Source organism: Molossus molossus, unplaced genomic scaffold, assembly GCF_014108415.1.
Source record: "Molossus molossus isolate mMolMol1 unplaced genomic scaffold, mMolMol1.p scaffold_m16_p_16, whole genome shotgun sequence".
NCBI classification, from domain to species: Eukaryota; Metazoa; Chordata; class Mammalia; order Chiroptera; family Molossidae; genus Molossus; species Molossus molossus.
In genome coordinates, this window is record NW_023425351.1 from 43,289,067 (window position 1) to 43,304,695 (window position 15,629).

The 15,629-nt window shown below is 37.9% G+C and overlaps 1 protein-coding gene across 1 annotated transcript in view; it reads left to right on the forward strand.

Annotated features, from left to right (window-relative positions):
• VPS13B (vacuolar protein sorting 13 homolog B) overlaps window positions 1-15,629 on the forward strand; it is an 867,799-nt gene that overhangs the window by 764,362 nt on the left and 87,808 nt on the right. The window contains exon 43 of the mRNA XM_036263824.1: window positions 155-316. Coding sequence (XP_036119717.1) covers window positions 155-316 — 162 coding nt within the window. The remainder of the gene's footprint in view (window positions 1-154; window positions 317-15,629) is intronic.

A 15,629-nucleotide genomic window follows, 5' to 3' on the forward strand; every position in this document is an offset into this window, starting at 1 on the left:
TATCCTGGAAGTATAGAATACTTTGTATACAAGAGCTAATGACAGCAGATCCTTGAGTGTTTCTGTGTTGTAACAGTCGCCACTGGGCAGACAGCTGCCAAACATCTTGCAATTAATCCGATGCACATTGGCTTTCGTATTCTTTTTCTTTCAGAACAAATGCCCTGAGGTAGAGGAGTTGGTCTTCAGCCATTTTGTGATCTGTAATGACACACAGGAGACACTGCGGTTTGGCCAGGTGGATACTGATGAAAATGTTCTGCTGGCGAGTCTCCATCGTCACCAGTACAGCTGGCGTTCCCACAAATCCCCACAGGTATTTGAGAAACAGTCTTACAGGCATAGCAATTGTTAAGGTTGGGGATTCATTTATTCTGCTTTTGTGTGCCTGTGTCCAGCTATTTCCTTTTTTGAGTCTCCCAAGGAACCACACAATATAGCTACACCTGATGGAAACCCAAAACAATTTAGAGATGCGGCACCGTGCACCGTGCTTCTCTTGGAGAGGAGCGTTCTGTGAGCATGGGTGCTGCTGAGGCCGGCGGTGTGGTGGTTCCGAGATTGGGCTCTAGAGCCAAAAAGTACGTAGGTTTGGACCTGGTTCTTTGTCACCTCACTTTACTTTCCACACATGAGCTTTCTCCTGTGTAAAACAGGGATAATAATAGTACCTATTTCACAGAATTGTGAGGACTAAATAATAAATATGTATAAGACACTAGAACAGTGCTTGATAAACTGTAAGCATTATGTGTTGGGTGTTATTATTCATTTGTTTATTCAGATTTTTACTGTGTGCCAAGCATATGCTAGACACTGGGAATTCAAAGATAGTCCTTGCCCTTCAAGGGACAATTCACGATCTGTGATGAAGTGAGCACAACAACAAAGTATGCCCAAGGGAGCACTGAGGGAAGACATACCAAAGGACGCCTGTTTCCCAAGTAGTATAATTCCATTTTCCTGTCACATTAGATGGGAATAATTAGAGGGATGTGCCCCGCAGGGATAATATGAGGATGAATTAAATACAAAGATGTGGACTTAAATGAGTAAAAGAAATCCTAGGAAGTACTCTCAAGAATAATGTATTTCTCAAACTGAGTAATAAGGAAACTACTATCTGCTTGTGATTAAAAGAAAGTCATTAAATTAGAAAACAAGTTTGCCCATCTGGGACCAGCTTCTATAGAGCAGCTTCAGAATATGTTATACTGTCAGACTCCCGCTTGCTTTTTAAATTTTTTTCCCAGTAGCTAGATTCTGATGTCTTCCTTGCTTTTTCATTATATCGCTACACTATTTCTATAAAATTTGGAAAAGTAGATGCAGTACAATTCTTATTTAAGTATATTAATTATCTAATTCTAGTTTATTTGACAGGACATTAAAACTACAGAAATCCTTTTCAGTAAAAGTTCTTACAAATATTTTTCATGTGATATAATACTGTACTCATAATTTTAGAGTGAGTGACATGCCCTTATTTTCAAATTTTCCTCTTAAGAAATTTCCATATTAGAGAGTTTTTACATTGTTTGATTATTTGCCTCTTTTAACATAGTTAAAGGGTGTTTTGTTTATTTGTTTCAAAATTAAGTTTTCTTGTTATTTTGTTTCTTGTTCATTGCAAAAGTGAGCACATACAGATATGTAGACCAAATAAAGTGACTACCTATAGTTACAACCACCCAGAGATGACCTGGGTTAATACCTGTTGTATATAGCCTTTTAGATTTTTGACAGGTTTCCATGGTAACTGCATTCCCAGCAGTGAACTAGTGGTGGCAGGAAAGAAGCCTCTGAGAAGCTGCAGCTTCTCGTCCACTGACTGTACCTGTAGCCAAGTTTTCCATTCACACATAAGCTGCAGGCCTTGGCCGATAGAAAATGAAGCCGCAGAGGCTTACTGCCCCTCACAGTCTTTTAAGATCCATAGACCACCATGACCCTACAAGATTCCCTGGACATTGGAGCCAGTGTGGGAAGGGTGATCACAAGAACAGCTGGCTCAGGAGTGTGGAGGAAAGTAGTCTTCACGTTGTGGATGTACAGTTTGGGGTGGGAATGAGATCAAGGGGAAAGAAGGATGGATGACCACGGCCACCACTACCCCTTCATATTAACGCTCTTACACTTTTTCAAGGTCTTTTTGTCTTTATTACTAGTTTTGTTTTCACAATATCCCTGTGTGGTTTGTGCTATTTGTTATGCATATTTTTTAGACAAGGAGACAAATAGAAATATTAAGCTAAGATAGCAGTTGAGTTGGCATCCTGTATGTTTTGATTCTCAATATAGTGTTATTTTCAAAATGTTGTCAAACTCTCCTAGGTTTTGGCAGCATGAATTGTATGTTAGGATAGCCAAGCTGTGAGGCTTTAAGAGAAAGGCTTTGAAATCACTGGTATAATACTCTACATTGAAAGCTAGACTAATGGAATTCTTAGTCCAAGTATGAACCCTTACAAAGCTTTAACTGTATTACAAAAACAATAAGAACTTTTAATGACAAACTGGAGACATAAGACAGGTGTCTATTAAACTTTTTTTTTTTTAATTTGTAACTGCATCCTCTGGATACAAATTTTAAGATGAGCTGTATTCGTTATAATCTTAGGCTAAACTTAGATCAAATTTTTAAAAACAAACAAACAAAAAGTGTGTCTCTTTACCATAGATAGCTACATATGCTAAAAAGAAGTATGTTTTAGGACCCTCTGAAGCCAGAGATCTTAATGAGCCCTGGGGGTTCTTCATGGAATTCCTTACAGCCATAATCACAAATTCTGCTGTGTTCTAATGAGAGGTTCCATCCAAGGATCAAACAACCAGCCCCTTAGCTTCAGACTGCACCTGGAGGTAGTCATAGACTCACAGTGAGCAAGCTGTGTTCTCTTCCAGATTCCAGTCACATCCTGCATTGCCCAGCAGGCTTGGTTTTAGGAACATTTGTGTCTGCATGTTTATGCTACCTTGGGTGTTAGTCAATTCATAGTCTCAGGGAGGATTTCTAAAGTTCACAGAACTGAACTCCACTAAACAATGCAGCTTAGATTGCAAAGATCAAGAAAGTGGCAGTGACACCTGGAAAGGTTTCAAAGAGGTCAACATTTCTTAGAACCACACAGGAGGTTGCTAACAACAGTAAGTCCCAACAGGATGGGGAGAAACATGAACACAACCAATTCCAGAAATCCAAAGCTGAAAAACCTCTTAGAAATGAAAAGTTATAAACTCTCCTTATAGTTTCTAATACATGCTCTGAGGCAGAATCACTTAAAATGCTGGATATCCCACAACAGTTGCTTGCCTAAACAAACAGAGGAAGAACACAGCTAGTTCCTAGGGAATAACTGAGCATATTCAGCTGCACAGCCATATCTGCCACCACAAAGGGCCTTTAACTATCCCAATGCAGTAGACTTCGGAGCAGGTTGTATGAGAACAATAACCAGCAAGGAGTTGGTCTTTGAAGAAGTGCTTCACATTATATAAAGTTGAATCTGGGGACTGGAAGTATGAATTTATGGATCATCTTTCCCCAGAATATGGGCATTGTGTGCAGCTCAAAGTCAAGGGAAGCTTTGTTTAATTTAGCCAAACTGAATACAGTGACACTTCCATCAACTAGTAGGATTTGTGTATGGTCTATTCAAGTTAACATTCTTTTCTGGTTAATAGAGATCACTGTTGGCTAATTATACTGCTTGATATAAGAATGCTTTTACCTTGTATATAAGGAATTACATTTGCTTTTATTCCTATAACATGTACAATGTGTAGATTACACATTGTTTTTAGAATTGCAGAATTCCAAATCTCAGTGACTTAATTTTAGTAATCAAATCATCAGGCAAGGTGAAAATGGACTATAGATGGAGCTAAAGAAAATAATAAAATATTGCTCCAAAATAGATACAGTAGAAAGTTTCATAAGCTCATGAAAAATGGCAGAAATTTAAAAATGCAAACTACAACAATGTAAGAATGAATTTTGAAAAGCAGCAAAGCATCTGAAAGTATTCATTAAAGTATCAGGTTTAGTAAAGAAAGTATGAAGCACATACATTACTTTAAGTCAGAGGTCAGCAGACGTCTTCGGTGTGGGTTTTAGGGCCTCACAGTCGGTGTTGCTCTACTTAGCTCTGCACAAAAGTGGCCATAATGAATGAGCATGGTTGGTTCCAGTAAAACTTTATTTTTAGACAGTGAAATTTGAATTTCAATAATTTTTACACATCATGAAATATTATTTTGTTTTTTTTCAACCATTTAAAAATATGAAAGCCATTCTTAGCTCTCAGGCTTTAAAATAGTTGGCGTACCAAATTTGGCCCACACGGCACAGTTTACCAACCCTGCTTTAAGGCCTCTCAGTTGACAAAATTCAATAGACTAAAAGTTTGATATAAACTTATTTTTACTCTGATCTAAATGGTATTTCTGTCACTTGAAAACTAGGTAAAATGTTTTCGAAACTAAGAAATAACTATTAATATTTTATATCTCACACAAAATCAACCTATATTCACCACAGAATGGTAAAATGTTTTTATTGTACTCATTCTGGGCCTGTATAGACAAAAAATTCTCCAGTTCTCTTTTTTATGTAAAAATGTTTAAAAGTGATATCAGATCATTTTTCTCTTACCTAAAGGGAAAAATAATGAATTTTGAGTATTATTTACCTATTTTATGGTCATCCCAGCCAGCAGTTTCATTAAATAGATTATAATTCTTATTTAGTTACCATTCTCCATACTCATTTATATAAGCATGTGTACTCATCTATCTAGACTAGAGAAAGACATTTCTTGTTGCCACAGTCACAATTTAGAAAATTTTAAAGTAGACTTAGGGAAGGAAATATTCTATGTTGGCAAAACTGTTCAAACTGATACAGTTTTTCAAGTGTTTGCCTCTTCTGTTATATTGCACATGGCATACATGTTAAAGTTTATTTAGAAAAGGCAAATGAGAAGACATTCTTACATACTGAAGGTGAAATGATATTGATTCCTTTCTAGAAAGCAACTTGATAAGAAGCATCAAAGCTATTATAATGATCATAGCCTACTCTCAGGAAATAATTCAAATTAAAACAAAGTTTATACTTAAAAATGCTTATCACAACTTATAGTATCAAAAAATAAAAAACCAAAATGTTCACTTTTAAGGAAAGTTAAATGAAATCTGGCATATCTATAAGATTAACTATTATGGGACCTATAAAGTTATACAAAGAAAGGGAAAGCACTACCATATTATATCACTCAGAAAAGCAGAATAAAGTTCTGTATTTACAGTATTACCTTAACAATATAAGAGCAAAGACATAGAAAAATACTGGAAAGAGAATGGTGGTGGATTAGTGGAAGCCACAATGACCTTCTTTTAGGACCAAACTGGAATTACAACTAAAATATAGAAAAATCATCCTGAACAGTTAACTAAAGACTAGCTGGAGCCCTGGCCAGTTTGGCTCAGTGGTTGAGCATCGGCCTGCGGACCAGAGAGTCCCGGGTTCGGTTCCCACTACGAACATGTACCACCAAAAAAAAAAAAAAAGACTAGCTGGAGAGGACCCTTATAACCAAGGACATAAAAAGGAGCTCATATCAAGACTGGTAGGAAGTGCGGAGGGGCTAGAGGGCTAGCTGGGCTCCCAAAGGCAGCAGCTAAGGTGCTGGAGGAATGTCTCAGCTGCAGGGGATTCCCCCTGAAAAGTCTGGGGTCTAAACCCAAAGCTGGGCTCCCCAGCCCAAGTAACAGAACCAGGAAAGGTGCCCATATAACATCTGGCTGTAAAGAGCACCAGAGGTTCTTGCCAGCAGAGAGAAACATCACTAGATAGATCTTCTAGACAAAAAATAAACAAGGAAACAGCAACCCTAAATGACACACTGGATCAGATGGACTTAATTGACATTTATAGAACATATCACCCCAAATCGGCAGAATATACATTCTTCTCAAGTACACACAGGAGAGTCTTAAAGACAGACCACATGTTAGGACAAAAAGTAAGTCTCTACAAGTTCAAGAAGATTGAAATCATATCCAAGAATCATCTAAGATCACAATGGCATGAAACTAGAACTCAGCTACAATAAAAAAAAAAAAAAAAGGAAAAAACTTTCAAACACATGTTGGCTAAATAACATGTTACTAAACAATGAATGAGTTTCCAATGAGATCAAAGAAGAAATAAGAAAGTTCCTGGAAACAAATGAAAATGAACACACAATGCCAAGTCTAAGGGATACAGTGAAAGCAGTCCTGAGAGGGAAGTTCATAGCACTACAGGCCTACCTCAAAAAACAAGAAAAGTTTCTAAGAAACTATCTATCTAACTCTATAACTTCAAGAATTAGAGAACAACAAGAAAAGCCCAGAGTAAGTAGAAGGAAGGAAATAATAAAGATCAGAGCAGAAATAAATGACTCAGAGACTAAAAAAGCAATGAAAAAAGTCAATGAAACCAAGAACTGGTTCTTTGAAAAGATAAAGATGTTTGATGAACCTGTAGCCAGACTCATCAAATAAAATCAGAAACAAAAGTGGTGAAGTAACAACTGATACCACAGAAATATAAAGGACTGTAAAAAAAAAAAGTACTATGAACAAGTATATGCAAACAAATTGGACAACCTAGGCAAAATGGACAAATTCCTAGATTAATACAATCTTCCAAAACTCAACAAGGAAGATTCAGAAAACCTGAACAGACCAATAACAACTAATGAAATTGAGACAATAATCAATAAACTCCCAACAACAACAACAACAAAAAAGCTCTGGTCCAGACAGCTTCACAGGGGAGTTTTACCAAACTTCCAAAGAAGAACTGACACCTATCCTCCTCAAATCTTTCCAAAAATTTCAAACGGAAGGAACTCTTCCAAGCTTTTTTTATAAGGCAAGTATTATCCTAATTCCAAAGCAAGGTAAAGACACTACAAAGAAAGAAAATTACAGGCCAATATCCATGATATACATAGATGCTAAAATCCTCAAAAAAATATTACCAAATCGGATTCAGCAATACAATAAAAAAATCATACACCATGACCAAGTAGGATTTATTCTGAGGATTCAAAGCTGGCACAATATTAGCAAATCAATAAATGTGATGCATCACATAAAGAAAATAAAGGATAAAAATTACATGATCATATCAATAGATACAGAAAAAGCATTTGACAAAATCCAGCACTCATTTTTGATAAAAACTATTAGCCAAGCAGGAAGAGAGAGATCATGCTTTAACATTATAAAGGCCATATATCACAAGCCTAAGCCAGACATCATACTCAAATGGCAAAAATAAAAGCATTTTTTCTTAAGAACAGGAACAAGACAGGGATGTCTGCTTTCACCACTCTTATTCAACATAGTACTGGATGTCCTAGCCACAGTGATCAGACAAGCAGAAAAAAATTAAAAGCATCCAAATTACAAAGGAGGAAGTAAAACTGTCATTATTTTGCAGACGACATGGTATTGTACATAGAAAATCCTAATCTCCATCAAAAACTACTAGATTTAATAAATGAATTTGGCAAAGTAGCAGGATACAAAATTAACATCCAGAAATTGATGGTATTTTTTTACACCAATAATGAATGCTCAGAAAGTAAAAAATAAAATAAAATTTTATTTACCATTGCAACAACAAAAAAAGTAAAATACCTAGGAATAAACTTAACCAAAGAAGTAAAAGACCTTTTCTTAGAAAACTACAGGCCATTGGAAAAAGAATTAGAGGAAGATATAAATAAGTAGAAGCATATACCATGTTAATGGATTAGGAGAATTAACATAATTAAAATGTCCATACTACCCAAGCAATCTATAGATTCAACACAATCCCTATTAAAATACCAACAACAGTCCTGGTTTGTGTGCTTAGTGGTTAGAGCTTCGGCCTGCACACCAAAGGGTTGTTGTGGGTTTGATTTCCAGTCAAGGGTATGTACCTGGGTTCCAGGTTCAATCCCTCAACCCAGTTGGGGCACGTGTAGGAGGCAAGAAGCAATCAATCAATATGTTTCTCTCACATGGGCATTTTTCTCTCTCTCTCTCTCTTTCTCTCTCTCTCTCTCTCTCTCTCTCTCCCTCTCCCTCCTTTTTCCTCCCTCCCTTCCACTCTCTCTGAAATCAATGAAAAAAATATCCTTGGGTGAGGATTAACACAACAACAAAAAATACCAACAACATATTTCACAGATCTAGGACAAATACTCCAGAAATTTATATGGGACCAAAAAAAGACCCAGAATAACCACTGCAGTCTTGAGAAAGAAGAACAAAGTAGGAGGGATCACAATATTAGATATGAAATTATACTACAAAGGCACTGTAATCAAAACAGACTGGTACTGGCACAAGAACAGGCTTATAAATCAATGGAACAGAACAGAGAACCCAGAAATTGACCCAACCCATTACACTTAATTAATATTTGACAAAGGTGACAAGAACATACAATGGAGTAAAGACAATCTCTTTAATAAATGGTGTTGGGAAAATTGGACAGGTACATACAAAAAAGTGAAAGTAGACCACCAACTTATACCATATACAAGAATAAATTCAAGATGAATAAAAGACTTAAATAATAACTCGTGAAAGCATAAAAATCCTAGAAGAAATCATAGGCGGCAAAATCTCAGACATCTCATGTAGCAGAATTTTCACCAATTCATCACCTAGGACAAGAGAAACAAAGGAAAAAAATAAATGGGACTACATCAAAATAAAAAGCTTCTACACAACAAAAGAAACCAACAAAATGAAAAGGGATTCCACTCTATGGGAGAACAAACATATTTGCCAGTGATACCTCTGAAAATGGGTTCATTTCCAAAATATATAAAGAACTCATAAAACTCAATAAAAGGAAGACAAATAATCCAATTAAAATGGGCAAAGGACCGCCTAAATAGACACTTCTCCAAAGAAGACATAAAGATGGCCAAGAGACCTATGAAAAAATTATCAGTCACTAATCACCAGAGAGATGCAAATTAAAACCACAATGAGGTATCACCTCACACCTGCTAGGATCGCTACCATCAACAAAATCAAGTGTTGGCAAAGGTGTGGAGAAAAGGAGACTCTAGTACACTGCTGGTGGAAATGCAGACAGGTACAGCCACTATGGAAAACAGTATGGATTTTCCTCAAAAAATTAAAAATGGAACTGGCATTTGACCCAGTGATCCCACTTCTAGGAATATATCCTAAGAAGCCTGAAACACCAATCAGAAAGAATATATGTGCCCCTATGTTTATAGCAGTGCTATTTACAATCACTTAGATCTGGAAACAACCAAAGTGCCCATCAGTAGATGAGTGAATAAGAAAACTGTGGTACATTTACACAATGGAATACTATGTAGTTGTAAAAAGAAAGATCTCTTACCCTTTGAGACAGATTGGAGGGACCTAGAGATTATCATGCTAAGTGAAATAAGCCAGTCAGAGAAAGACAAGTATCACATGATCTTACTTATATATGGAATCCAATGAACAAAATAAACTAATGAACAAAATAAATCCAGAGACATGGAAGCATGGAACAGACTGAGAAATCTCAGAGGGAAATCAGGGGGCGGAGCTGGGAAGAGATAAGCCAAAGAATTTATGTGTATATATTCATAACTCATGGACACAGACAATAGTTCAGTGAAAGCTGAGGGGGAAGAAGGTGGGAGTGGGGGTGAGGGGAGGGTAGTCAGTGGGGGAAAAGGGGGGGGGACATCTGTAATACTGTCATCAATAATGATAAATTTTAAAGAATATTGAAAGATGTGTAAAACTGTTACCAGTGGTTGCCTCTGGGTTAAGGATATTTTTGCACTCTATTACATTTTTATATACTTCTCAACTTTTTAAATAAGTGGTATAGATTATTAAATCAGAAAGAAGTTAGTTTAAACATCCTGAAAAAGTTTATATGCAGACTAAAAGTCAGTGGCAACTGTAATGATACATTAAGAATGGTTATATTTATTTCTTCTCATATGAACAATTACAATAGTTTTTCTCAATTATTCTTTTAGTTACGGCTTCTCCCCATTGCAGTCTGTCTTGCAGACTATTTCTTAAGTAATGTGTTGATTATTACACTTTCCTGTCCAAAAGTCCTCACAGCCTCCCCCATCATCCCCCAAATTACACGGCACCTAAGGCCTGACTCAGTCCACTTGGAAGCCCTCCTGTCTGCCATTATTTCTCTGTAGCTGCTTGTTTAGTCTCCCTCCATCCTGCTCATTTTAAAATATGTACTTTTCTTCTAAGAAACTTACCATCTGAGGGAGACAGAAAGGTAAACAGTTTATTATAGACATGACCATATCTTTCAGAGTATTCGTTGCAGTAGTTCTAGACAGGGACTGGATTAAAATACTAACCACAGGGAAGAAAAGCAGGAGAATCTGGAAGGAAAGCCAGTTGCATTTGGATATGGGGACTCAAAGAAAATGTCTTCAGTTCTAACATAGTGATGGGAATCTGGCAAGGTTTCCTAGTGCAAGGGACATTTATTGAATTTGAATGTTTAAAGTTAATACTGTATGTCAACTATAACTGAAAGATAACAAAAATAAAAAGGAAAAGTCAGTCCAATGAAGTGGGGGTGGGGGGGGTGTTCCAGGTGAAGCCACAGAGGATGACACTGCATGACAACCTGACTGATGTGGCTACAGTTAGACTGCATGTGCACAGCAGGGAAAGCAGGTGAGGCCCAGGAGGCCCGTATGCACTGGATAAGCAGTTTTGATGCTAACTGGAGACCATGGTAGCACTAAGGCAGGAAAAAGTACATATCCAGAGAGGTCAGAGTTGGCTTTCCGCAGAGGCTGCTTTTGAAGGATTAGTAGAAGCTGACCCAGTGGACAGTAATGGAGGAGACACAGAGGTCAGAACCAAGAAAACCAATATGTATGTATAAAGAGCATGTCATGTTCAACGGAATTCAGGTTTTGTTCAGAATACCTTAGGCTTAAAAAGTGCAGGCCATGCTGAAGTATATGCTAGTAAACTGGCTCTTAGGGTGGTGGTGGCAGAGAAGTCCTCATTTGCAGGGTTGGCTAATTTTCATGGTATAAATACTCCCTCCATAGTTGATTTCAGGCTAGCAGTATTTTAACAACCAACTCGCCAAATTCCTGAATATTTAGAAATTCTTTTTTATAAACAAGTATGAGCCAATTCTAGCACATGGCTGTCTGAAGGAGTTAAGTTCTGAAGATCCTGGCAATTCATGTTCGAGGAGATATATCTATATGTGATGGGCAGCTTTTGGCTACTGAAGTCTTAAGTAGAGGAGTCACAGGATCACTTACATTTTGGAGACTCCTATTGTATAGTTGAATGACAGTCTGCAGAAAATTGGAAAGACGAGCAGAGAGGAGCGCGGACGTGGCTGCGTAGTTCAGGAGTTGGAGAAGTAATGGCAACTGAGCCAAGACAGAGTGGAAGCCATAGATTACTGTAAATGTCTAACAGACGTATCTTTCTGTAAATAATAGCTATGCCTTCTAAGAAAAACAAAAACCTGAGGCCTCTGGAGACTGCGGAAAGGCAGGCAGGTTTTGGAGGGGAATCCAAACTTTGAGCAAGTAATCTGCACGGGGTGAATTCCCCATCTTCTGTGGCTTTGATCTGAGAGCAGCTGCAGGGGGGACTCATTATCTTTGTGGCCCGAGGGACCAGGGGAAAGAGCTCAGGCAACCAAGACTGCTAGAGAGAGGGGAGAACCATGGAGAAGGGAAAGCCACAAAGTGGGCAATTGTATGTTTAAATTTGGCCCAACTGCTGAACCATACATGCACAGAGCAAACTGAAAGCTTGTACCCAAGGCTTCAAGAAATGAACTAATCTGAGCTGCCACTCACCTGGATGTAAGAGTTTTCAGTTTATGTCCAAATAAGTTAATTATCTGCTAAATAAAAAACACTAACTGTCTTTGGAGCAATTATAAGAGCATCCAGAGAGTCTCCACAACATAACATTTCCAGTGTCCACAGTATGATCAGGAATCTCAAAAAAAAAAGTTACTCAGTTTTAAGGGAAAGAGAATTAACAGATGCCAACTCCAAGATGACCCAGAGGTTGGAGTTATCAGACTTACACTTTAAAGCAAGTATGGGAAAGTAAAAATCCCAAACTAGTTGATTTTTAGTTTGTCAAAAAAGAGATAATTCTGGAAGGGCCTAATTTAACCAGGTAAAAGCCCTAAAAGAGCAACTGGCCCCTTTCGTGAGGAGAGACTCGGACGCTCCTGCTGGCCTTGAAGAAGCGCACTGCCTTGTCGTGACTGCCTGTGAAGAGGGCCACGGGGCGGGCGCTGTGGGGAGCCTACAAGACCTGCGGGTGGGCCCTGATCAGATATCTGTGGGGAAGTCAATTTTGCAACAACCTGAGTGACCCTGGAAGTGGATTCTTCTGAAGTCGAGCTTCCCAATGTGAATATAGCTGACACTTAAATTTCTGTCTTGTGAGACCCTGACAGATGACCCAGCTAAGCCATGCTGGGACTCCTGACCCACACACACTGTAACTGTGTACTGTTTTAAGCTGCTAAATTTGTGGTAATATGTTACTCAGCTATAGAAATATAATACAACGTTACAGAAGAAAAAAGTCAGTAAACTTTAAGATAGGTCAATAAAAATCATCCAATCTGAAGGAGAGAAAAGAATTCAAACAGAATGAATAGAACTTCTGGGACCTGTGGGATAACTTCAAAAGGTCTAATATAGGAATACTTGCAATCCATGAACGAGAGGAGAGAGAGAATATGGGGACAAAAAAAATAAAGGAATAGCCCTGGCCAGTTTGGCTCAGCAGTTAGAGCGTTGGCCTGCGGTCCAGAGAGACCGGGGTTCGGTTTCTGTAAGGGCATGTACCTCGGTTGCAGTTTGTCCCCGGCCCTGGTTGGGTCATGCCGGTGGCAGCCACTCAATGTGTCCCTTTCACAGCGATATTTCTCTCTCTCTCTCTCCCTCCCACTTTATCTGAACAAAATATCGAAAAATGTCCTCGGGTGAGGATAAAAAAAAAAAAATTAAAGAAATAATCCCAGAAAACTTCTCAAATTTTGTGAAAGACAGAGATACATAGACCCAAGAAGCTAAGAAAATCCCAAACAGGCATTTCAAAGAAATTCACACCCAGGCATATCATAAGGTAACTACTGAGAACCAAAGATAAAGAGAAAATCTTGAAAGCAGCCAGGAAAACTGTAGGGAAATCAGCAATTCAAAAAACTAGGGACTTCACTTTAGATATAATCCTGGAAGCTAGCAGGCAGTGAAGCAAATTCTTGGAAGTGCTGAGAGAAGATCTCCTAGATTGAGAGATCTCTCTGAAAGCTATTTGGAAAGTTATAATCACCAGGATCATGGATCTGAGGATCAGACTTAGGGGACAAGCCAGTCATGTTGCTCTTGGCAACAGTGGTGAACTGAGTAGGATAATATTCTGAGGTAGAGAATGGGCAGGATGTGAGAGCATGATTCTACATTTTATTTTGGACACAGTGAGTTTTAGGTTAGGAAGGTAGGAAGGATGACATATAAGAAAAAGCACAGATTTGAAGCCATGAATACCTGGGTTTCACTCCTAAGGTTAGTTAGCTGAATAAGATTGGACAGTTTCTTAATTCCTTGGAGCTTCAATTTACTCTTCTGCAAAAGTGAGTATCTCATGAAATAACAATTATAAAATGCTACTAAAGGACTTGGCACTCTATAACACTTTCTCTTGCCTTCCCAGACATCCAAGTGGCTATTGAATGTAAGGGTCAGGAGCACAAAAGAATAGTGTGGCCTAGAGGTTAGAATGTGGGCCTGTCACCAGTGCTGCGGAGCAGTGCATGTAGACCAGAGTGCCCAGGAGAGAGCACTAGGAGAAGGGCGTCCGCCGTCTCTGCTGTAGAACAGTGCGCAGGGGTGCAGGCATAAGGTAGCTACTGTAGACACTCCTGTTCATAAAAGAGAAAACGGGAGACCATAGGAGTAGATCGGAAATCCAACCAGATTAACGTTGCAAGTTTCTTGGTCAGAATCATTCATACTTCTGCTTGGGAATAATTGTCCGTGGCTCATGGCTTCAGACTCTTGGCTCAAGGCTCTGAGTCATCCATCCGTTTCCATGAAAAGATCCTTTTTTCACACATCTTTGTTTTCTCAGCCTGCTTTCTATCCTGAGAATCTGGACCGTTCAGACCTCTTTACATTTTGTACTGTCTTTGTTTCTTTCCATCTAAATTCACAGTGTTTCTGCCAGTATAATTCTTTATACAACTCTTTGGGTCTCTTGTTAATCTTTTGTTTTAACTTTTCTTATTTGCTTTTGAAGATAATTAACTGCTTAAATTAAACATAAAGTAACATGGGGCTTATAACTTACAAAGAAGTTAAATATATGACAATAGCACAAAGGATTTAAGAGAGGATAAAAATTTGTATTTTTGCAAAATATTTATGTAAATTACATAATTGTTCATATTTGAGTTTATGTCCACTACTGATACTTGTTTTCTTTTTTGTTCCATCTTTTCCTAGTTCCTTCTTTCAAATACTTGAGTATTTTTTAATATTCCATTTTCTCTAAGAAGAATTATGCCTTGAAAAATCTTCATGAGCATCATTTATATTCTCTCTGCTTATGTCTGTCACCAGCAATATGCTGAATCTTACATACTTATTATGACTGAACTACATTACTTACTTTTGTGGGGTATTTTGTTACTTATTTTCTTTATATTTTAAAAATAATTGCTTTTTCCATCACCATTTATCCCCTGTATGGCCTCTTCCACCTCCACCCTAGACAAAACTCACACCCATGTATCTCTTCAAGATCATTCCTTCTCAGCTTTGAGATTCTGCTTACACTGCTGAGGGACATCACCCTTACATGTCTTAGAAGCCCTGTGATTTGATTAGCTCATTGAGACACCAGTTTAGCTCTTTCTGAGATCCTTAACAAAGGGTTGTACAGGCCACATCCTTAGCTTTATTCCTAGACCCAGCTTTCCTGGCCATGTCCTGGGTTTGATTTTTGCCTGGAAGCCATTTCTTGATTTTAATATCATTTGCCATCTGGAAAGCTAAGAATTTTCAAAATTAGCAAGTCTTAGATATTTATTATCTAATAGTTCATTTTAAGATTGTATCACCCCTCTTGAACTTTAATATAAGCAGAAGATTAAAAAAAGGAGGCATTTCAGAACTGCCTGGAAACCTCCTTAGCTATATCATAGTGTATCAGGCACATTTTCTACTTTGTATGTTATAGCTCTCTGCCACTATGTAACAAAGATTCCTTTTCCTCCAGTTTCCGATAATAGTCTCCTTAATTCCTCACTCTAAGGCCATCAAGTTTCTCTTAACATCTTTGAACACCTTAGACACTTACTAACAGTCCTCAAGTCCTTCCGGTTTCTGCCCATCTGCCTGCTTCATAGCCCCTCCCACATTGTAGGCTTTAGTTACAGTGCACACCACTTGCAGATACTAAAATCTATATTAGTTACATACTGCTGTTTAACAAATAACCCTAAATTAGAATAGATAAAACAACAAATATTTATTCTCAATTTCATTAGCCAA